The sequence below is a fragment of the Anastrepha obliqua genome, chromosome 3 (genome assembly GCF_027943255.1).
Source record: "Anastrepha obliqua isolate idAnaObli1 chromosome 3, idAnaObli1_1.0, whole genome shotgun sequence".
In the NCBI taxonomy this organism is placed as follows: Eukaryota; Metazoa; Arthropoda; class Insecta; order Diptera; family Tephritidae; genus Anastrepha; species Anastrepha obliqua.
Genome location: NC_072894.1, coordinates 19,413,104 through 19,435,079, shown reverse-complemented (window position 1 = coordinate 19,435,079; position 21,976 = coordinate 19,413,104). Strand labels below are relative to the sequence as shown.

At 40.7% G+C, this 21,976-nt stretch overlaps 3 protein-coding genes across 4 annotated transcripts; all 3 read right to left on the bottom strand.

Annotated features, from left to right (window-relative positions):
- Positions 1-3,376: 3,376 nt before the first annotated feature.
- LOC129241159 (adenosylhomocysteinase-like 1) lies at positions 3,377-10,105 on the bottom strand. Its single transcript, XM_054877349.1, has 2 exons — positions 9,033-10,105; positions 3,377-5,549 (listed from the first exon to the last, which is right to left on the bottom strand). The coding sequence occupies exons 1-2, from the start codon at positions 9,516-9,518 to the stop codon at positions 4,506-4,508; spliced, it is 1,530 nt and encodes a 509-aa protein (XP_054733324.1). The 5' UTR covers positions 9,519-10,105; the 3' UTR covers positions 3,377-4,505.
- A 4,152-nt stretch (positions 10,106-14,257) lies between these two features.
- On the bottom strand, positions 14,258-16,492 carry LOC129242679 (zinc finger protein ZFP2-like). Of its 2 annotated transcripts, none has more exons than XM_054879464.1 (6): positions 16,223-16,492; positions 15,103-16,171; positions 14,950-15,033; positions 14,671-14,871; positions 14,451-14,597; positions 14,258-14,393 (listed from the first exon to the last, which is right to left on the bottom strand). In XM_054879464.1, the coding sequence occupies exons 1-6, from the start codon at positions 16,445-16,447 to the stop codon at positions 14,326-14,328; spliced, it is 1,794 nt and encodes a 597-aa protein (XP_054735439.1). In that variant the 5' UTR covers positions 16,448-16,492; the 3' UTR covers positions 14,258-14,325. The 2 variants fall into 2 exon arrangements, with proteins under 2 accessions (XP_054735439.1, XP_054735440.1); XM_054879465.1 differs by having other exon boundaries at positions 14,725-14,871.
- A 3,987-nt stretch (positions 16,493-20,479) lies between these two features.
- On the bottom strand, positions 20,480-21,787 carry LOC129240877 (uncharacterized). The gene is made up of 2 exons (XM_054876928.1): positions 21,387-21,787; positions 20,480-21,314 (listed from the first exon to the last, which is right to left on the bottom strand). The coding sequence occupies exons 1-2, from the start codon at positions 21,654-21,656 to the stop codon at positions 20,691-20,693; spliced, it is 894 nt and encodes a 297-aa protein (XP_054732903.1). The 5' UTR covers positions 21,657-21,787; the 3' UTR covers positions 20,480-20,690.
- Positions 21,788-21,976: the final 189 nt, after the last annotated feature.

Below are 21,976 nucleotides of genomic sequence, written 5' to 3'. Positions count from 1 at the left end.
ATTTTCTAAATTTTTTATTTCAAAAGGTTTTCCTTTGCCCGCTGTTATTTTGAAAAACCTTTCATTATTTTAATGAAATATAGATACTTGCAGAGGTTTGCACTTCGAGCTCATGGTCTTTGTGCCCTCTACTTATCATAGTACCTCATCTAAACCCAGCTCCCTTATTAAACTTGGGATAGAAATGGGATTGAGCGTATGTGTTGTTGTTGTTGTAGCAGTATAAACATTCCACATACTTATATACGGTCAATGCTGCTGGAGTGACAGTCCTTGGCCGGATATAAATCCGGGTCGTTTCGGTAACGTAGAACCGACTGTCGTGGAAACGAGCGTATGCGTCTTTCTTCTGGCTGCAGTTGGCAAAGATGTCTCAACTTTCTCCGCGCATAGCACTGAATTACAGAAGGTGTATTGGTTCTCCTGGGATTGGTTGCACAAACGACAAGAGTCAGTAGACCAAATCCCGACAACGCAGTCTGCAGTGGCCTGAGATTGCTCGTGAGCATTGATGATAAAAAGAAATAAAAAAACAACGATACGATGTTGTTGTTGTATCAACATAAAGATTTCCCATACATATACGGGGAATGCTGATGAAGTGATAGTCCTTGGCCGGTTATAAACCCGGGTCATACCGGTTACGTAGAACCAACTGTCGTTGGAACGAATAACGAGAGAATATTGTTGATGGAGCAGCTTCCTAAACCTTCTAAGTGCAATAAGTTTCCCAGCCGAAGCAGCCAGCTTAGCAAACATGCGTGACCACCTACGCCAGGCCGATCCCGGGTATCCCCGCATAAGGGATCTCAATTTGGAGATCCGGCAACTGGTAAATCAACACAAGCGGACTAAATGGGAGAGTAAGCTCTGGTCCACCGTTAGGTCCCTGTCGAACCCGACGAAGCACAACGGCAAGGTGGCTATCACCTTCAACGGTTGCACTTCGTCGGACCCGAAGAGATGCGCGAGCTATTTTAGCCGACTTTTTATACTGCATCCTCCGGTCGACAGAACCAAATGTCATGCTACCAGAAGGCTGCACAAACTGACGAACGACAGTGCGCCACCTACTTTCTCCGGTGATGAGGTTCGGGGGGCCATCAACAAATCTAAAACATCAAAAGCCATTGGCCCTGACGGACTAAACGCGCTGATGCTGAAGCATCTGGGACCTCTGGGAGTAGGATTTCTCACACGGGTCTTCGATCTGTCCCTGGCCACTCTCATCATCCCTGACAAGTGGAAAGCAAAGAGAGTGGTCCTACTACTGAAACCTGGGAAACCCGCCAACTAAGGGGAATCTTATCGGCCGATAACTCTCCTTTCCCCAGTAGTGAAGACACTTGAAGCCCTCCTACTCCCCCTCTTCACGAAACACCTGACCCCAGTCCCACATCAGCACGGCTTCCGACGAGTGCATAGTACCACCACTGCACTCACCGCCATAAACGCCCAGATAAACTGTGGGCTCAACCAAAACCGCCCCTGCGAGAGGACTGTGCTAGTAGCGTTGGACCTGAAGAAGGCTTTCGACACAGTCAGCCATTCCACGCTACTAGATGATATTTATCAGTCGACACTCCCGCCAGGGCTGAAGATGTGGTCCGCAAACTACCTGAGCGGTCGGCACTCGTCAGTGATTTTTCGAGATCAAACATCAAAGCAGAGGAATATTAAGCAAGGTGTACCGCAGGGTGGTGTCCTTTCTCCCTTGCTATTCAACATCTACATCTCGAAGTTCCCCCAACCACCAGCGGGAGTTTCCCTGATCTCATACGCTGACGACTGCACGATAATGGCGTCGGGCAATGACATTGATGGCCTGTGTTCCAAAGTGAACAACTACCTCACCGACCTTTCTCGCTTTTTCACTGCGAGGAATCTCCAATTTTCGACATTTAAGGCAATTGGTCGGCCGGTTCTGAACTATGCTGCGCCTGTCTGGTCGCCTGGAACTAGTGACACGCAGTGGATAAAGCTACAGACATGTCAAAATACCGCCATTCGGACAGCGACCGGTTGCCTCCTGATGTCCCCTATTCAACACCTGCATAACGAGGCACAAATGCTCCCAGTAGTGGAGCATAACAAACTGCTCAGCAGGCAGTTCCTGCTTGGATGTTGCCGCAGGTTTCACCCCTGCAGACACCTGCTTGAGCCTCAGCCGCCTCCCAGGCACGTCAGGAGACACCTTTTAGACTACGCTGACGAAATCCAGGACAAAACTGACCGCAACCTACTGAACCGGACAGTATTTAGACAGTCAATAAACGACATCCACCGGGAGACCGTCAACACCTTCATGAACTCCCGTCCTGTGAATGCCGTAATCGGAGGCCAACCACCACCTATTGCAGATGAAGAGCTCCAGCTTCCCTGTGAGACTCGTGTAACACTGGCACAACTACGTTCTGGAAACTGTAGCAGGTTAAACTCCTACATATCCAGAATTGACCCCGTTATTCCAAACACATGTCCGGCATGTGAAGGTACCCCGCACGACACTAACCACCTCTTCACATGCCCCCTAAAACCGACTCATCTAACACACCTCTCCCTCTGGACCCAACCTGTCGAAACAGCATGTTCCTGGGCCTACCGTTAAATGAGCTAGACGAAGACGACCGGTGATATGCCCTACACTGACTTACTGTTAAAGCCACAAACAACAACCGGTCGTCTTCGTCTAGCTCATTTAACGGTAAGCCCAGGAAGCTTGCGGTTTCGACAGATTGGGTCCAGAGGGACAGGGTTTAGTGGGGCATATGAAAAGGTGATTAGTGTCGTGTAGGGTGCTTTCACATATTGGGTATGTCGCGGTCGATTCTGGATAGGTAGGAGTTTAGTCTGCTTCAGTATCCAGAACGTAATTGTGCAAAAATTACGTGGGACTCTCGGGATAGCTGAAGCTCTTCACTACGAGACGATATTGTTGTTGTTGTAGCATGTATACATTCGAATGGCAGCCGGTTCTACTTTTCGTGGAATGATTTGTGTTTTTTCATTCAATGGCTGGCGCCCCTAAAAAACTAGCTACGACAGTCGGTTCTACGTTACCGAAACGACCCGGTTTTATATCCGGCCAAGGACTGTCACTCCAGCAGCATTCGCCGTATGTAAGTATGGATAATGTTTATGCTGCTACAACAACAACAGCCCTGTCTAGTGCACCGTACCTCACTAACGAGACAATCTTCACACTCGGTTTCAGCGAACTTCACATAGCTCATTGCCACTACAGTCCGTTTTACAGGAACAAACTGGACCTTTTATCTGCCAACATTGAATAGGCATTTATGTGGGTGCCTGTCACTTCAGCAGCATTTTCATTAGCTTTGCTCCACTTAATTATTTCAAAGCTATAAGAAGAATAGATTTTTTCTTATTAAACGTTGCTTTATTTTTACAAACATTTTTTACTTTACTTGTACTCGTACATTATACATTTTTTGCTGCACATAAGTAAACTTCGTTTTGTCGACGATATAACTAGCATATATACAATATTATATGCAATAAATATATAAGTAAGCATTTAAGTGTTGAAGAACAAAATGGAATATATTTTCTATTCGCTGCATAAAATTATAGCAAGATTGGATCGATGGTACTAAATGCAAAGCATATACAATATTTAACTAGTAAAAAAGTAAGCTAAAAATTTTAAAATTTTATTTTGCTGCTAAGTTAAAAAATTGCGAGTTAATGTTAAATCAAGCGATTGATGGTCATAGCCAAAGCTAACAAGTGATTCAGAAATAGAATGTACTACATTAAAATAAAAAATATGCTAAATGTAATATGCACAATTCAGAGAATACTTTAGTGAGTTTTTAATAGAATAAAAAATTAACTTTAGCCCGCATAAATACGTCCTTATATTCTTGTTTAATACTCGTATTAGTTTATTTCTCTCCTATTTGTTAGTGTTGGTTTGTTCTAAAGTTTTAATTAGTTTGTCATGAGCTCATTGTCATTAGAGTTGGCGTGTTAATGCTATTATCAATAAATTCTCCACTGCTTCTTTGTTTTCGTATAGGCAAGTTCTTTCCCCCATCTGGGGGAACTGTTTCACTAGTAACTAAAATTTAATTCAGCGTTTTTTACAATGTGATTGATTGAAATTTCCTACTAAGCCTTATATACTGTTTGTATGCAATTAAATTCTTGCAACTCTAAATATTTATTGCTCTTATTCGTATAATTATGGTTTTGCTGTGTTGGTGCACGAATATTTGTGTTTGCTGGTAATAAGTGCCTTATTGCATATGTATTTTGTTTTCCTATCTTTTAACCATTTATAGTATGTGTAAGCTCAGTTTCAGCAATAACTTTAAACTTAGCTGAAATGCTTTCAAATTAGAATACTTTCGTTGGCAGTTTGCGCGCGCCCCTTACTTCATTTCATGTTGATCCCACAAGTCTCCCTATCACCACTTTCCATTCTTAATCACATACAGACCGAAAATTGCACAGCGCTTTCCCTTTCTTGTCGTAGCTGTTTAGTATCTATAGTAGTTGGGCTTGAAAGGACCGGCTTTATTAAGGCCCATATACTTAGCTTGTTCGTCGGTCAATTCGGTCAAATGTGCATCAAACGTGGGCAAGTGTAAACTTGCCACGTACTCGTCCATTTTCTTCGGCAGCAAATATACATCGGATTTATACCGACCAGGTGGTGCATTGAATAGTTCGATTAGAGCGAGCGCCTGTGTGGCCGAAGTAATTGACACAGCGAACGATGGTATGCTGGAGCAGGACAAATTGACGAGACGACCTTCAGCTAGCAATATAATATATTTGCCTTCGGGCCATATAATGTGATCGACCTGCGAGCGTACTTTCTCCCACGTCAAGTCGGGTGTACGCAGACCATTCACATCGATTTCGGTATTTGAATGGCCCATGTTGCATATAATGCAACCACTCTTCATTTTATCCATGTGCTCACGCACCACAACATTCTTATTGCCAGTTGCTGTGACCACAATATCCACATTGCGTATCACTTCGTTAAGCTTAACCACACGGAACCCATCCATACTGGCTTGTAGTGCGCAAATCGGATCTATTTCCGTTATATATACAATGCAACCTTGTCCCTTCAATGCCTGTGCACAGCCCTTGCCGACATCACCGTAGCCGCAAACGACCACCTGTTTGCCACCGAACATTACGTCCGTTGAACGTTTTAAGCTATCGAGTATGGACTCCTTGCAGCTGTATAGATTGTCGAATTTCGTCTTTGTTACCGAATCGTTGACATTCATTGCGGGCACAGTTAGTTTGCCAGCTTTCGACAATTGATACAGACGATGCACTCCGGTGACACTCTCCTCTACTATGCCCTTTACCAACTTGAACATTGTAGGGTATTTTTTCAGCATCAAATGCGTTGCGTCGCCGCCATCGTCCAATATCATATTCGGCTGCCAACTCTCCGCATTTACACAACGGTCGATACACCACCAGAAATCCTCCTCCGTCTCGCCACGCCATGCAAAAATGGGTATATCCGCTTCAGCCAAGGCGGCAGCAACTTCATTCTACAAAAAGAGTGGGAAAGAGTGAAAAATCAATTAGCACTAGTTTTTATGTATGAATTGATTGTTGAAATTGTTGAATTTTATGCTATTAAACCCTAATAAAGTCAATTAACACTGGTGTGAGTTTTTATTGTAGAATGTCGAGGTGCTAAAAGGCGGTTTTGGACAATTTATCCGATTACTATGTATGTTTGTATATAACTTTTGTTGTTGTTGTAGCAGCAATACTAAAACCTGTCAGTGCAATGTAAATCACCGGTCGTCTTCGTGCAGCTCATCTAACGGAAGGCCCACGAAGCTTGCTGTTTCAACAGGTTGGGTCCAGAAGGAGGGAAGTCATTTTATTAGATTTTAGAGTATATTTTTTTGATTTTGAATTCAGAAATTTTACATTTAATCGCGTATTGACCGGGGCCATGTACTAAGAATCGTTCGTTTCCATGATAGTCGGTTCTACGTTCCCAAAAATGTAAGGGAAATTTTTATGCAGCTCCAAAAATAAAGAAAAAAAAAACAGCTTAAAATTTGGAACTCTCCAACTGAGATAGTATTTGCGCGCCATGAGACATTTGGGTTCTCAATAAGGCGATTGCAGGACCCCATTTGTATTTAAGAACAAAATTGATTCTTGTTGTTGTTGTAACAGTTCATCAAGCTCTGCCAATACGGTGTAGTCACTTGTGGTCATCTTCTATCTCTTCTAATGGTAGGCCCATGAAACATGCTATTTTGAGCGGTGTTGGGAGAGTGGCGTGATTTACTACCGCCGGCCAATTGCTTTAAAAGCTGCCAGCAATATTTCTTTGTCATTGCCTCAAGTGCTGCTGGCTAGCGATTTGAGAACCTTGCTGTGGACCTTAGTGGTAATTGCCGTTGTGTGTGCTGAAAAAGAGAGCAAACTTTCGGAGGTCACACCCAACATTTTGGGGTTATTTACGATCGATATTGGTGTATCGTCTAATTTTACAGTTAACTGCAGCTTGACCTCCTTCTTCCAGGCGATGGCGAGATAATCGTTCACTTTGGAACACAAGCCAAAATTTATTCCCAACCATGTAGTCTGGTTTTTCATTGGAGAGTGTATAAAGTCTTTCAAAAACTAGTGCCGGTAGAATATTTCGCATATTTTCTATAAATTAAACCCGCAGTACAATAAAAATGAAAACCTGCATTTGGTTATCTATATGCGGTGGTGCTAGAAAAGGGGAATGGCTCAATAGGAGATACAGGAGTTTAAACAAAAGTTTCAATGTAAAGGTTTTAAAAAACTTTTAGGCCTTTATGGATTTTATTTTTCTATATTACGGGATTATTTTGGTATATTTCCGTTGTTGCTGTTGTAACAGCATAAACATTCCCCATACTTGCTTACGGGGAATGCTGCTGGAGTGACAGCCCTTGGCCAGATATAAATCCGGGTCGTTTCGGTAACGTAGAACCGACTGTCGTGGAAACGGGTCGGTATATTTCTGTCTAAAGAATTTGTGGTGGCCAGCCTTGACACGCTTTTGCTTAGCACTTTCTACCTCTCAAGCAAGTGTTGATCTCTAATGCAATACGAAAATGACTAATAACTCCAAGCCGCCGTAGCCGTAACCGATTGGATTTCTGGGTCTTTTGAGTCCAGTTTCGAGACTCATTTGTTTAATATTTTTATTTAAGATTTTTTCTAATAGTGCTCGCCCCTCGCCAGGCAATGGCAAGGCCTCTGTGTACATTTCTGTCATGAAAAAGCTTCTCATAAAAACCATCTGCCGTGCGGGGGCGGCGTAAAGTTGTAGATCCATTCATTTGTGCATATGTGGAAAAACTTCAAGACGCACACCACAAATTGGAGGAGGACCTCGGCCAAGCACCTAATAAGGATGTACATAAGCGCCAATTATATCTATAGAGCTGATCTTCTCTTTTTTAAAGATTTAAGAATAATCAGCAATGAGCGAGCCTAATAGCAAGGAATCGGGCCGGAGGGGCATATGGTACGCAAAGGGCATTTAAGGAAAACCTTTTAAACGCATTCAATCCTAGCTATCTCATATTTATATGGAACGGACGTAAAATAAAGGCACCACACTCCATATGAGAGCGCACGAGTGCACGCAATGTACACCATTTAAGGTGTAAGGTTAAAAAAAAACTACGCAGTCCATCTTTCGAAACCAATCAGCACAGCGTATGATTTTGAAACTATGAGATCAATATGGCACCTTGAAATACAAAGCGAGATAACGAAAATATTGGTAGCCTTAGTAAAAGTAACAGCAAAAAATTTGTATATAAACACTTGTACTTACAGATATAAACCAGTTTTAGGCGTTAACTGATTTGTTATCTGATAATTAGTAATTTTTGGGTGCTTGACTCAATATAGAGCAGGAAGATAGGAGTACATACAAATATATTTGTTTAACTAAAAATGTGGGTTGTCATTTTTAAGATAGCACAAAATTTGAAGATTTTATACTATATTTTTTTTTTTTAATTTGACTGGCATCATTTCATCACTGCTCATGCCAGTTTAAGATGAAGACTGAAGATTTGACAATAAGCACAAATCCACAACTCTCTATGTGCATTTCATTTCAGAATATCTGATAATTGCTTTGGTGCTCAATTATATCAAATTGAATGCGCTGCTGAGCGGCAAAAGCTGCTGACATTGTTTTCTGAACGTGCATGTAGTGGAATTTACTCAATTAAAAATCGTTTACAATCTTCATAAAAGCAAACAGACATACATATCTTCTATTGTTGCTACAGTCATTGTGGGTAGGGCGTTGTGGAAATGTGCATGGATATATTATTATAAGGGTACAATCGAGAACAGGCATGGCGATATGAATGTTTATTTCGCATACATTTTTGGGCAAGTCACATGAGCTTACTTTTCACTTTTGATATACATACCAACTTTAAAGCGATATTACCGTTAAAAGTGAAGAAAAATTCCAATTAATATTGTATGACACAAATGTAGTTAGTGTACATTCAATTTCGAGGTCGCTTTATCAATATGCTTGGCCTAAATCAAGTGTAAATATTGCACAAAGCGATGTCTAATATGTGGTCATGCGTTATTATTGATTGCGAATAAGTATATATACTCGTACATATGTATACACACCTATAATGCTCTAACTTAAAACACATATATAAATTTAATGCTATTTATATAAAAATTAGTTTTAAGGCTACAAGAGTTTTTTCGGTCGATGGTTTCACAGAAGATGGTAGCACTTTCCTGTGAAAGGTCTTTACAGTTATGTACACTATCACTTTTCTAATCTGCCAAAACTAAATTAAACTACTTTACCGCTAATTCTTTAAGGCCTACTGATATTTGCATAAACTCCTTTTTCATACATATATTTTTGTGAAAGAATGTGTGCAGCATGTATGCACATAGATACTTACACACATATGCAAGTTTTTCACTTCTTATGCCAACAGCTGTTACTACGTTCAAACAATTTAGGTACTCACCTGCGTCGAGTATATGTTGCATGCAGCCCACCGCACTGATGCACCCAACTCCACCAACGTTTCAATGAGTACCGCTGTTTGCGCATTAATGTGCGTACAGCCGACTATTTTCGCATCTTTTAGCGGCTTATCATCGGCTGCCCGCTTCCTAAGTGCCATAATACCCGGCATCTCCTGTTCGGCTATTTCGATTTCACGCCGGCCAAAAGCATGCTGACCGGCAATGTTACGTACACAAAAGTCCGAATTGCCTTTGGTGTTCTTTTGGATTTTTTCGCGTGGCGGTACATCGTCACCATCGTCAGAGCTGCTGCCAGTATATGAGGCTGAGCTAAAAGAATCTGTAGATGAAGCAGATAGAGAGCGACTACGATAACGACTGGTCTTTTTGAGTGCACTTGACTTGCTAGGCGCAACGGTGACCACCTCTTGTTTGTCACCGCTAGAACCCGGATCGGGAACTGGAGTGTCAGGCAGGTTGTTCATTTCGTGTTCGTGTTGAGACGTGTTTGTAATTTATTAAGTGACTTTCGGGAATTTGTGGAGAATAACCACAAAAAACAAACAAAATATTAGGTTTAAATTATCTCCCTGATGATGGTATTTTTGGTTGGAGCCGCTTCGATTGTATGTCCTCTTATAAAACTTGGAGTTGTTTGCTTCGATGCACTCTTGCTTGTGCTATTTGATGTTCACGTAATGCTCACGTGATGCAATTTTATTTGAGAATAGTTTTTTTTTCTATTTCTATTGGGCTTTGCCTCCCTTCCGTTTTCGATGCAATTTATTCCCAGCACAGCTGCTCTGTTGATTGGTTGCCGTTTCGTCGTGGTACGTCAGCGCATTTATGCGGCAGACAGTTCACGTATGAGTGTAGTTGAAATAAATCGGAACTAAAATGCAAGAAAACTGTTCAAAAACACCAAAATGAAGAGTAACACAATGGGCTAAATCACGACACACGGATTTTATATTTGTAAAACTATTGAAATAAAACTTTAACACGTCGCTTGTTAAATAAAAACTGAATAAGTGATAGTTTTAGAAAACCTCTATAGATATCACTTTGTCGAACACTGAAAAGCAAGAGCAAGAAGAAGACCCTTGAGAGAGATGCCAGGCCCTTCAAATTATGGAATTCAAATTTGTATAGGTCTGTTCGCAAAAAATTTGGTCAAACAAATAAATGCTTTTGGTGCGGTAGAGCAATAATGACTAATAGAAAAGCACAGTTTTAACTCCTTGAAAGTTTAGTTGTCTCCTTTTGACCCAGGCATGCAAAGAGCTCTTAAAACTTCCTATAATTTACACTGGTGTTAGCTATCAAAGTTTTGGCCTGCTTGTATAATTTGTGAACGTTATTATAGCAAAGAATTTTTGGTAAACGTAATTTTTTTAAATCGAAATAAAATATATATCATATTTTTATAGAAAATTCTATGCAATGTAATTTTACTCAAATGCTCCATTTTACATCGTTTGACTAGTATTCCCAGCAGTTGAGCAATTAGCTAGAATTTTTCAAATTTCCTCATTCACAATAGTCGGTTTTTTCGACTTTGCCACTCTATTAATCCAGTCGTATATAATGAAGCGCATTTAATTCAAAAATGTTATAAAAACCTAGCAGGTTATTTTCTTCTGTTGCTTACCTTGTAAATTAGCTGGTATATTTTACAGATCATTTAATGCGCATCACGATCTTTGGCATTCTAGCCTATCAATCGATCGTAGGGGGCGCTATTTGGCAGAGAAAATAGACGATTCGACATTCAGCACTGTGAACGACGGCGCAATGACATTGATGGCCTGTGCTCCAAGATAAACGACTACCTCGCCTGCCTTTCTCGCTTCTTCACTGCCAGGAACTTACAACTTCCCCCCACTAAATCACGACGACCCTCTTCAGCACCTGGACAAAGGAGGTCAAGCTGCAACTTAACGTGAAAATCGATGATACACCAATTCCGACTGTGAACAACCCCAGAATATTGGGAGTTACTTTCGATAGCTTGCGCTCTTTCTCAGCGCACACAACTGCTATTGCCACTAAAGTACAGAATCGCGACAAGGTCATCAAATCGCTTGCCGGCAGCACTTGGGGCAAAGGCAAAGAAATGTTGGGATTCGCAATGGACGAAGCTACAAACGCCAACTCACTGCCATAAGGACCGCGACAGGAATCCTACTGATGTCCTCAATAGGTACAACATCCAGGCTTGTCAGGAGCCACTTCCTCAATTACGCGGACGAGATCCAGGAAAAAACAGACCGACAGCTACTGGATCGGGCAGTGTACAGAAAGACAATTGACGACATTCATCGGGAGACCCTTACCACCTTCTTAAGCTCCCGACACCCGAACGCCGTCATCGGAGTCCAACCACCACCCATCGCAGACGAAAACCTCCAACTTCCCCAAGAGTCCCGCGTAACCTTGGCACAACTACGTTTTGGATACTGTAGCAGGTTAGACCCCTACTTATTCAGAACCGATCCCGACATACCAAACATATTTCCAGCATGTGAAGGCACCCCGCACGACACTAACCACCTTTTCACATGCCCCATCAAACCCACTCATCTAACACCCGTCTCCCTGGGCCCAACCTGTAGAAACTGCTAGTTTCCTGGGCCTACCGTTAGATAAGATAAACGAAGACGACCGGTGATTACACTACACTGACAGAACAAAGTTACTGCTATAACAACAACAACAACAACGACGCCCCCACCAGGGTAGAGGGCAATTGCAGCAGCTCGCCTGACATAACAATTGCTAGCGCTGGTCTGATAAATGCCACACAATCTGGCGACCTATGCTATCGTTTGCATCAGATCACTTGCCCCTTATCGTCTCGATTGAGAGACCTGTCCACTTTATTTCCTCGAATTACTGGTCATATATTAACTTCAACAAAGCTAATTGGGCCGGCTTCGCGGAATTCATTCAGGCCACCTTCGTCGCTCTTCCCATCCCCACCGATGTGCGCGTAGGCGAACGCGCATTCCTTAAGGTGCTCAAAGCTGAGGCGGCTCGCTTCATCCCTGTTGAAGGATCCGGGAAAGATCAGCTGAAGCAACAGGTTTAGCAAACGAGCATGACCACCTACGCCAGGTTGATCCCGCGAATCCCCGCATAAGGGATCTTAATTCGGAGATTCTGTAACTGGACACCCAACACGAGCGGACCAAATGGACTACATCCTCCGGGCGACAGATCCAAACGTCGCATCACCAGACGGCTGCACAAACTACCGAAAAAGAATGCACCACAAAGTAAGTAATTTTGTAATGAAGTTCGGGGGCCCATCAACAAAACTAAAGCATCAAAAGCCATTGGCCCTGGCGGACTTAACAGGCTGATGCTGAAAAGCCTGGATTGATTGATCGTAGGTCATCTCTCAAGGGTTTTCAGTCTGTCTATGGCCACTCTTATTATTCTTGACAAGTGGAAATCAGGGAGAGTGGTCCCGCTACTGAAACCTGGGAAGCCCGTGAGCCAAGGGGAATCTTATCGGCTGATAACTCTCCTTTCCCCAGTAGCGAAGACACTTGAATCCCTCCTACTCCCCCTCTTCACGAAACACCTGGCCCCAGCCCCACATTAGCATGGCTTCCGACAAGTGTACTGTACCACCACAGCAGTCACCGCTATAAGCACCCAGATAAGCCGCGGGCTCAACCAAAACCGCCCCTGTGAGAGGACTATCGCAGTAGCGTTGGTCTTGAAGAAGGCTTTCGACACTGCCAGCCATTCCAAGCTACTAGATGATGTTTTCCAGTTGACACTCCCGCCAGCGCTAAAGAGGTGATCCGCCAACTATCTAAGCGGTCGTCATTCATCAGTGATATTTCGAGACCAAACATCCAAACACAGAAAGATCGAGCAAGGTGTTCCGCAGGATGGTGTCCTTTCACCCTTGCTGATGAACTTCTACATCTCGATACTTCCCCAGCCACCAGAGGGAGTCTCCCTGGTCACATACGCTGAAGACTGCACGATAAAGGCGTCGTGCAATGACATCGACGACCTGTGCTCCAAAGTGAACAAATACCTCACCGACCTTTCTCGCTTTTTCACTGCGAGGAATCTCCACCTGGGCAAAGGAGGTTAAACTGCCTCTCAAGGTAAAAGTCGCTGCGGTCGATGCCTTCGCCGATCAGACGATACTGCACAGTATGGTGGACTATGAACGCTAGGTGACCTCCGTTGTCTCGCTCGCGATCTTGTCTGTGCACGTTATAGCCATCCCTGGTTATCAGAGAACAGATAGGGGCAGCTTGGTTTCTTGGACCGCAGCTATTGGGATTCCGTATCGGCTCATAAAGTCGACTATCTCATCTACCTTGCTCGTTAGTCCGTTATAGTTAAATTATAGAAGCCTAAAGTTTCGCAACAAGGCTGTTGTAACTCGGAGTGTGAGGGACGCGTGTGGTTGCCTACGTTGGTTCTGCTGTGCGTTCCGCAGTTGTTTTTGCGGCTGATGGTGGTTGGCGGCCGAGCCACAGGGGCGGTTGCGGGTGCAGCGCTCTGCAACAGGAGGTAACGTAGTCCGTTGTCCACTCATGGGTGGTGCGCAGGCCAGAGCATCTCCGAAAATGGCACCAGCCATTACCCAAATTGTATTTGACTGATGCCAGGTTCCAAGGTATTCCGGTCTGATCCACGGAAAAGACTGTGCGGAGGACGAAGAGAAGGGGAGGGGGATGGGCTGTGTTGGTGAGGGGGGAGTTTTTGTTGGGGGAGTTTTGTTGCGCCGATAAGCTCCTTACCGTGGAGTTATGGGTTGTAGTGGCGGTTAGTAGTGTCGGTCTATCCGGGGGTGTAGTAGCCGTTGAGGCATCGGTCGCCTGGTGGCGGGAGCAACACGTGGCACCAAACCGTGTGGACCCTATGTGACTTAAAGCCTGAACGGCCTAAACGGTTCCCCAGGGCTAGTTTACTGTGGCGGCAGCCTTTGATCGGGAAAAACCCGAGTCATTCTGGTAACGTAGAACCGGCTTTAATGGGAATACATTGCCTGCTCCTCGAATGCATTGCCAATTCGTGAAGAAGAGAAATGCATTTCGGCGGCTTAGTATTGCCAAAAGTTAATAACAAACATTCTCTACATTCCGATTACTTTTTTATTTTTATTTTATAAAACATGGTCTGGATGAAGTATTGAGAGGAGTGGAGTGCGTTATTCGCGTAATAAATGTGACACTTATTTTTACCAGAGATGTTAAATTATATTTATTCCAGTTTCCACAATATGATTTCACAACTTACATATGAACATTAATAAGTTTACTTAGTAAATAATGATAATAAGTCCTTGTCAATATTGTCTGCATCAGTCCGGTGCGGTAGCAGATCTACGAAACAACTGATTATTACTAAAAATTTATATAAGGCATTCCTTGTATACTTACTATTAAAGTGAGAATCATAGAGAAACCCGCTCTCTGAATCTCCTTCCTCTTCAATAATATTTCCATGACACTGGCGTTCATGCAGTAAAAGCAACTGCTTTTTTTGAAACGATTTATCACACAACTTGCAGTCAAATACTTTATGAGCTATGAAGTAAGGATTAAATAAATGAAATTTGAATTTTTTATAACAAATTTGAAAAATTTGAAAGCTATTTACATAGCCCAAGTGAAGTTTGGGTTTCTAATCCAAATATATTTGCCGGTTCCTTACAATATGATTTATGATTCAATTTGTGCCACTCAAATTGTGTTTCCTTAGTGAAAGTCTGCCCACATAAATCGCAATTAAAAAGCGGTTTCATACTATGATTGCTGTGGCCACGTAAATGCATACGCAAACTTGATCGTTGAGTAAAACCTGCAGAAACAAATAAAATGCCGATTAACGACTTGATATACCTCTTTGGGTCGCGTGTATGGAAAGCGTCTTATTAACCTTTTTGACAAATCGAACATTTAAATGGAGTAGGGTCCTTGTGCGTCAACATGTGTTCGCGGCAAGCTGTTTGCTGACGGTAACCTGAGTGTTGTGTAGACATGCTTAAAATAAGTTTATAGACATAATTTAATTATAAAATTTAGAACTTACACTTTCCGCAGACATCACATCGGAACGGCTGCTCCTTTGTGTGTGTACGTTCATGGTTGATTTGATGGATTTTCTGATGAAATGACTTTTCACAGAATTGGCATTGAAAACGTTTTTCGCCATGCTGCCGCACGTGATATTGAAATCGCATTTGTGTGTAGTTCTCGAATTGCTCATTACAAATGTGGCATGTGTAAGTGGATGTAAGATGAAAATTCTTATTGTGCCGTTGCAGATGCAGTTGACTGCGGAAATGCTTGCCACATTGTTCACATTTTATTGAGTCAAGACGACTATGTTTGTGCTTGTGTTGAGACAAAAGAAAATTAGTCTTGAATCCTTTCGAACAAATATTACAAATAAATGGTTTTTCTTGTGGATGCAACAGTAAGCGATGTTCTTTTAGCAGAAAGCGCTTGGGAAATATCGCAAAACAAATTTTACACTGCAACGACTGTCGGGGGACGTAATTTGCATCGTGAGACATTACATCTGTCTCAGTATCCGTCACATTTCCATCATCGGTGGCTTCGTCCTCACTGCTACTGATAAAATTCAATGGATGCAAAATATCTAAAGATTGAGCAGAATTTTGAACTGAATTTTGTTTAGTTTCAGGGTCAGACTCTGCTTTTAAATACTCCATTGTCTCCATGTCAATTGGCTCAGTTTTCATTTCGTCAAATAGTGGTGGAGGTGTGCCCATAGAACTTTCCGCGTAGACAAGCTCTTTACTGTAGCGAGGGCTTTGATGCACTTGCTGCATTCTAGGACTTAACACGGGAGAATTTTGCTGCATGCGTTCAGGAGTTTCGGGGGACTCTTCTACCAAGTCCTCTGGGTTAAATAACAAAGGCGCTGGTGAAGTGCGCGATTCGCTTTTTATCGATTCTCCTCTAGGGGACAAATGTCCTAAACTGCCAGACTCCAAAAGCGTATCCACATGATTAATATAAGATTGTAAAAGTGTTTGCGTATCTAGGCAAAGGTTGCGAAAATTTTTTACGCCATTCAAACGATCCAAGCATTCATGACAAATCTGCTGTGGCAATCCGTCATTTGGTTTGATCTGTAAGAATGAAAGTTAGATTTTGCTTTGCTTACACTTGAAATAACCCACATTAAGTTTCCAAAGTAGTATTTCATCGTATACATCTTTGATATCATCGCTTGCACGGTATTCATGGACTTCTTCGGCAAATGTAGACTGCGACTCTTCAACAGGGGCGAATATACGTTTAAATTGCAACTGCCCATCACCATTTTCAATCCGGCTACAGGTGCGACAAATGCTTTCCAAAAATGTTTTGAGATCATTGCAAATATCCCAGAATGTCAGAGACATTTTGCGAATTGTAAGAAAATTTTAATACACCACTAAAACAAATAATTCTACGTGAACACTTGATAGTGATGTAGTTGTTTTCGAAATATATGTACCCGGTATCATGCAATTTTATAGATTTGTATATTCTTTATTAATACTTGTTTAAGCGAATGACAAAGATACCAATTGCATATTCTATGTAAATATAACTATTAAACTTCCATTTAGCAAGGAAAAGGTTTTTTAAACTGGTGTAGAAATGGTTTATGACTAAATACTTTTAACAAGCATTCGGTTTTCTTGCAAATCTCTCACAACTTAGTCAGCTGTATGATCATATGTTTTTTGTTGTCATTTCATTCCTCGGATTACTTTTACTGCGTTCATACTAGGCAACTTTTCTTGACACAACTCAAGGCGAATTGAATACTGAAGGTGGCATCTTTCCAGAACAGTTACTTTATTTTTCGCGATGTTGACAAGTGCCCATTTACACGATGTCTCCACTGGAAGGGAAACATTTTGTTCGGGGGTGAAGGACGGCCGGGGAAGAGGGAAGGGAATTTGTCTCCTGTACTGGCGACACGCTTTGCTCTTCTTATTCGTATTTCCAATCTTAAAGCAATTTTTGACAGTTGCTTCATTCGTTTTCTGCTTTTGTGGAAGAAAGTTCTAAGTTATGTGTTGGTTTTCATACAAACGGAAGAAAACAACGATGACAAACATCCGAACGCTGCTTGGGAAATGCACGATTATTTTTGGTAGTAAATTAGGTATAATTTAAAATAGTTATGGGACATGTTTATGTTGATTTCTAATTTTTCCCTGCATTTCTAGATACTCAAGTTAATTTTAAGTTAATTATTTACATATGAAGTATTTTTAATTTAATTTTTTTTATTCAAGTATAAGAATTTATAAATATATTTCAATAAAAAAAACAACAAATTATTTATTATTTAACCAGTTTGCATTTTTCATTCATATATTTAAGAAATTTTTGACGAACGTTTTCCGCTTTACATGTAAGCGCGTGCGAAAATACTTCCGAACCATACGATGCTAAAGTATTAAATGTCAAAATGTCGCCGAAAACAATTTTGCCCGTGTGCCCGCGAATGAGACATGAAAAGAGAATTTCCAGTGTCTCCATTCCAGACGTCTCCGTGTGTAAATGGGGTGGTGCCCATTTACACGATGTCTCCACTGGAAGGGAAACATTTTGTTCGGGGGTGAAGGACGGCCGCGGAAGAGGGAAGGGAATTTGTCTCCTGTACTGGCGACACGCTTTGTGCTTCTTATTCGTATTTCCAATCTTAAAGCAATTTTTGACAGTTGCTTCATTCGTTTTCTCCTTTTGTGGAAGAATGTTCTAAGTTACGTGTTGGTTTTCAATCAAACGGAAGATAACAACGATGACAAACATCCGAACGCTGCTTGGGAAATGCACGATTATTTTTGCTAGTAAAGTAGGTATAATTTAAAATATATAATGGGGCATTTTTATGTTGAATTCTAATTTTACCCGCATTTCTAGATACTCAAGTTAATTTTAAGTTAATTATTTATGTATGAAGTATTTTTAATTTAAGTTTTTTTATTCAAGTACAATAATTTATAAATATATTTAAATAAAAAAACAACAAATTATTTATTATTTAGCCGGTTTGCATTTTTCATTCATATATTTAAGAAATTGTTGACGAACGTTTTCCGCTTTACATGTAAGCGCGTGCGAGAATACATCCGAACCAGACGATGCTAAAGCATTATATGTCAAAATGTTGCCGAAAACAATTTTGCCCGTGTGTCCGCGAATGAGACATGAAAAGAGAATTTCCAGTGTCTCCCTTCCAGATGTCTCCGTGTGTAAATGGGGTGGTGCAAGTCTGTTGTCAGGCCACTTTCCAATACAAAACAAACAAACGAAAAGAAGACAAATAATTGTGAGATTTAAACTAAACCAACTAATGTAAACGAAGTACATGTTAAATTGTGAGAGCACAAATTAATATATATTTTTTGCGTTTTTATGTGAGTGACACGATGACGCGTGTTTCTGCGCGTTATAATTTCTTGTATTTGGTAGTTTCTATTGCTTCCAACCACTCTTTCTCTTCACAAACAAGTAATTTACCTTCATTTCATTTATTAATTCATTGAGTCTGACGGCACCGGATATACGGAAGGCGCAGCTTTGTACTGTACATAGCGTATTCGAAAGGCGAGCCTTGTATTCTATCACCCTTGTTTATTCCGTGTGTATAATTTACTAATATTTATATTTTCGGCCTGACAAATAGAAAAATGAATATTGGTGATTGAAAAAGGTTTTATTTTTTTTTCTTCATCATTCATTTTGCTTTCGTTTCCAATTTTTGAAGCCTTTGTCTATTCGCATTTCGAGGCAGTTTTTAAATTGTGTCGGACCCAACGTTCAAGGTAATCATACGAAATTTTATTGATGCTAGTCAGACTAACGCCCAAGGTATAAATGACAATCCAAAAAAAAAGTAGACACAAATAGAAGTTTTAAAAATGAGAAGTCCCACGGTGGGTGTATCTCGATAACAACCTAAAAAAAGTAGCAAACACCAGAGACCGACATCAAGTAGTTCTCTTGCAAATAATGTCTCGACAGTTGCTCAACTATTGCAGGGGCCGCCGACAAGAGCTGACTATCTTCAATGACCCAAAGCATGCACTTCTCAACGGCTTCATTTTTGTCTAATACTTTAAAAGTTTTCAAAATTTACGATTCTTTAAGGGGTTACATGGGTTCAAAAAATCGATTTTTTTGGCTTATTAATTTACACAACATCTCAAGAATATTATCCTAAATTTTCAAGTCGATCCGAATAATCGAATTTCGAAGATACAGCCTTTGGAAGGTGTGCGCTCCAAGCCACTTTTATTGTTACTCAAAATTTTAAACACGTATTTCTCGGAACCGTGTTTTCAAAGTTGTCAAATGTTCTCGAAAACTACTCAACCGATCTTGATGAAATTTTACACAGGTGTTCGAGATACCGTTTACTTGTGCTTTGACGAAAGATTTTGTTTTTCAATTACAACTATTTAAAAAAAAAAATGTCAAGCAAATTTGACCGAAATTTTCATTTTTTGGAAAAATGTCTGCCAAAATTCCAATTTTTACTTTTTTTTCCTTCGTTCAAGCACGAGTTTATGGTCTTAACTAAAACACTTATTTTTGTTTTTTTCATTTTCGATTTTTTTGAGGGGTCACCGGAAATGACGTCACAATGGAGGAGTTTTAATTTTTTTTTTTTGAAAATTTCAGAAATTATTCTTTAAATATGTATCTACATATAAGACAGAAAAAAGTTTGAATTAAATAAATAATTTTTTACATAGAAAAAAAAAAATATATTGAAAATATACCTTTTTTTACACGACGAAACCCATGTAGTCCCTTAATGCTTTTGCAGCACTTGTGGCGATTCAAATTAGATGCTTGGCTTCTGGTATACTTCAGGGCTTTGCAGCGTGCGCCAGTAAAAAAACCTGTCATTACATTATCATCCAACTTTCAGATTTCACAATCACATTCCAAACACCTTTCGACGGAATGATACCACTTGCAATTTGCTCAGATATGATTGCTATTATATTGTTGTTAAACTAGTTCATACAAAGACAGAATATTCGGGGAACTTGAGCGGTAACATCTCGAGTGGTTCGCGCCACAAAACGTTCCGAGCCCTGGCTATGGTGACGGCTAGTCTCCGTGCTATAACATTTGTATACTTGTTCACGCGAATGCCACTTTGATGAATAAAGCGAACATAAATGTGTTATTGCAATCAGCGTACACAATGAGCCAACTGCTTATTACTTGTTACTGAACATAAACAACTGATCGTATAAAGTCCAAGAGTAGGGTCCCAACTCATTTAGATCCGACATAAATCGCATAACCCATTTCGTATATTTTAAGACTAAATTCCCATCTATCGCTGTGATGTTACAAGGAATAACTGCCATTCTCTGTAAATTTGTTTGATTCCAAAGATTAATAGCAAACTCGAATTAAGTTTTGGTAAAATGCGCGCGGGTATATAAAGTTCGGTCCTGACCGAATTTAACACCCCCTTACTTGTTTATTTACAAATTTTTCTATGATAAAACATCTTTAACAATAACTTCTGTAACCCAATAAGGCATGCACACTATTCACAGAGCATATTCCGTTCTTAATCTAAGTAATTCACAGGGTAATTTTTGCACCTAAGTAAAAGTTTTACATCCCTTCTTTATATCCACAGACCTCTATATCATTCTCATCGGTGATTAAATGTGCCTCCTGCAATAAGCCTGCTTCATATATTTTCGTATTATTTTGTTGCTTCGATGAAAAATTTGGGCCCTGTTTTGCACTTTGTTTAATGAAATCCACAACTAACTTATCGTCCACTACAGACATTTCCAAGCTCTTTCCCCATGCCACTAAAGCAATGGGACGTTTTGGACTTAAAGCTAGCGAAGGTGTTATGATGTGGCGATATAAACAAGACCGAAGTGTATTTTGCAGCACTTTCACTTGGCCATTATTAGCACATGGATGGTAAAGCATTACTACTGCTCCCTGGGAAAGTGATGTGAGCCATCGTTGTGCTGGTAGAAATATATACGAGCCATATTTTGGAGGGATAGGTCGGAATGCGCCATAAGTGGGTAGCGGAGTATCATAACTAATTGTTTCATTAAGGCACTTGCTATGCGCTACGTATGCGGGTGGAATAAAATACTCTTTTCTCAATGCTTCACGGTTCATATTTGGTTCAAATAAAGAGCGATTGGCTAAACAGAGGTGTTCGAAAGATTTTCGCACATCATTTGGATCATAGTCGAGTCCAATGTATTGCTGCAATTATGTTGAAAAAAATTAAAATTAGTATAATTATAATTTCGGATATGCTAAATTTGCTTAGTGTACCTTGCCGTCATCACATATTTCGGATGCACTGAGTTGTTTTTTGTGAGTCACATCTAAAGTTTGTATATTCGTATAAGGAGCGTAAGGAAACCATTTACCCTTCCACGAATCATTTGGTAGTGGTGGATGGGGAAACCAGTTGCCTGTCCACGACTCTGTAGCATTTTTGGGAATGGCGGTAGTAGTCTTACGTTTCACAATAAAGCGTTTGCAATGAATTTCAGTAGTTAAAAATAACAAATAACAAAGCAATTTAACAATCTTTATCATAATTACAACAAAATTATATTTACAACGTATAACAACAAAAGTTATGTGAAAGCAGAACTGGAAACATTGACGACGTTTAAGAATTTGTGAAGCGAAGAATGTGATGACATTTAATTGTGGTTTGACAAGCGCTGTTCTCAGCTTAAATAAATAACAAAACGGAATCAACTAAAGTAGTGCTTGAGTAGTGCATTGCGCGAACCCCACCACAAGCTTTACCAATAAGTTTTAACCTGTTAAGCGATTAGTTTTTCTTAGACAGCTCGATTTACTGTGCTGAATTAATTTCAAGCCAAGACTGTCGATGCAAAACCGGTTTT

Coding starts and splice junctions, on each gene's coding strand:
- LOC129241159 (XM_054877349.1), bottom strand. CDS start 9,518: ATGAACAACCTGCCTGACACTCCAGTTCCCGATCCGGGTTCTAGCGGT. Junction 5,550..9,032: donor GCAACATATACTCGACGCAG/GTGAGTACCTAA, acceptor CTCTTTTTGTAG/AATGAAGTTGCTGCCGCCTT.
- LOC129242679 (XM_054879464.1), bottom strand. CDS start 16,447: ATGTCTCTGACATTCTGGGATATTTGCAATGATCTCAAAACATTTTTG. Junction 16,172..16,222: donor TACTACTTTGGAAACTTAAT/GTGGGTTATTTC, acceptor TCATTCTTACAG/ATCAAACCAAATGACGGATT. Junction 15,034..15,102: donor ATGTGATGTCTGCGGAAAGT/GTAAGTTCTAAA, acceptor CACAACACTCAG/GTTACCGTCAGCAAACAGCT.
- LOC129240877 (XM_054876928.1), bottom strand. CDS start 21,656: ATGATAAAGATTGTTAAATTGCTTTGTTATTTGTTATTTTTAACTACT. Junction 21,315..21,386: donor AAATATGTGATGACGGCAAG/GTACACTAAGCA, acceptor ACATAATTGCAG/CAATACATTGGACTCGACTA.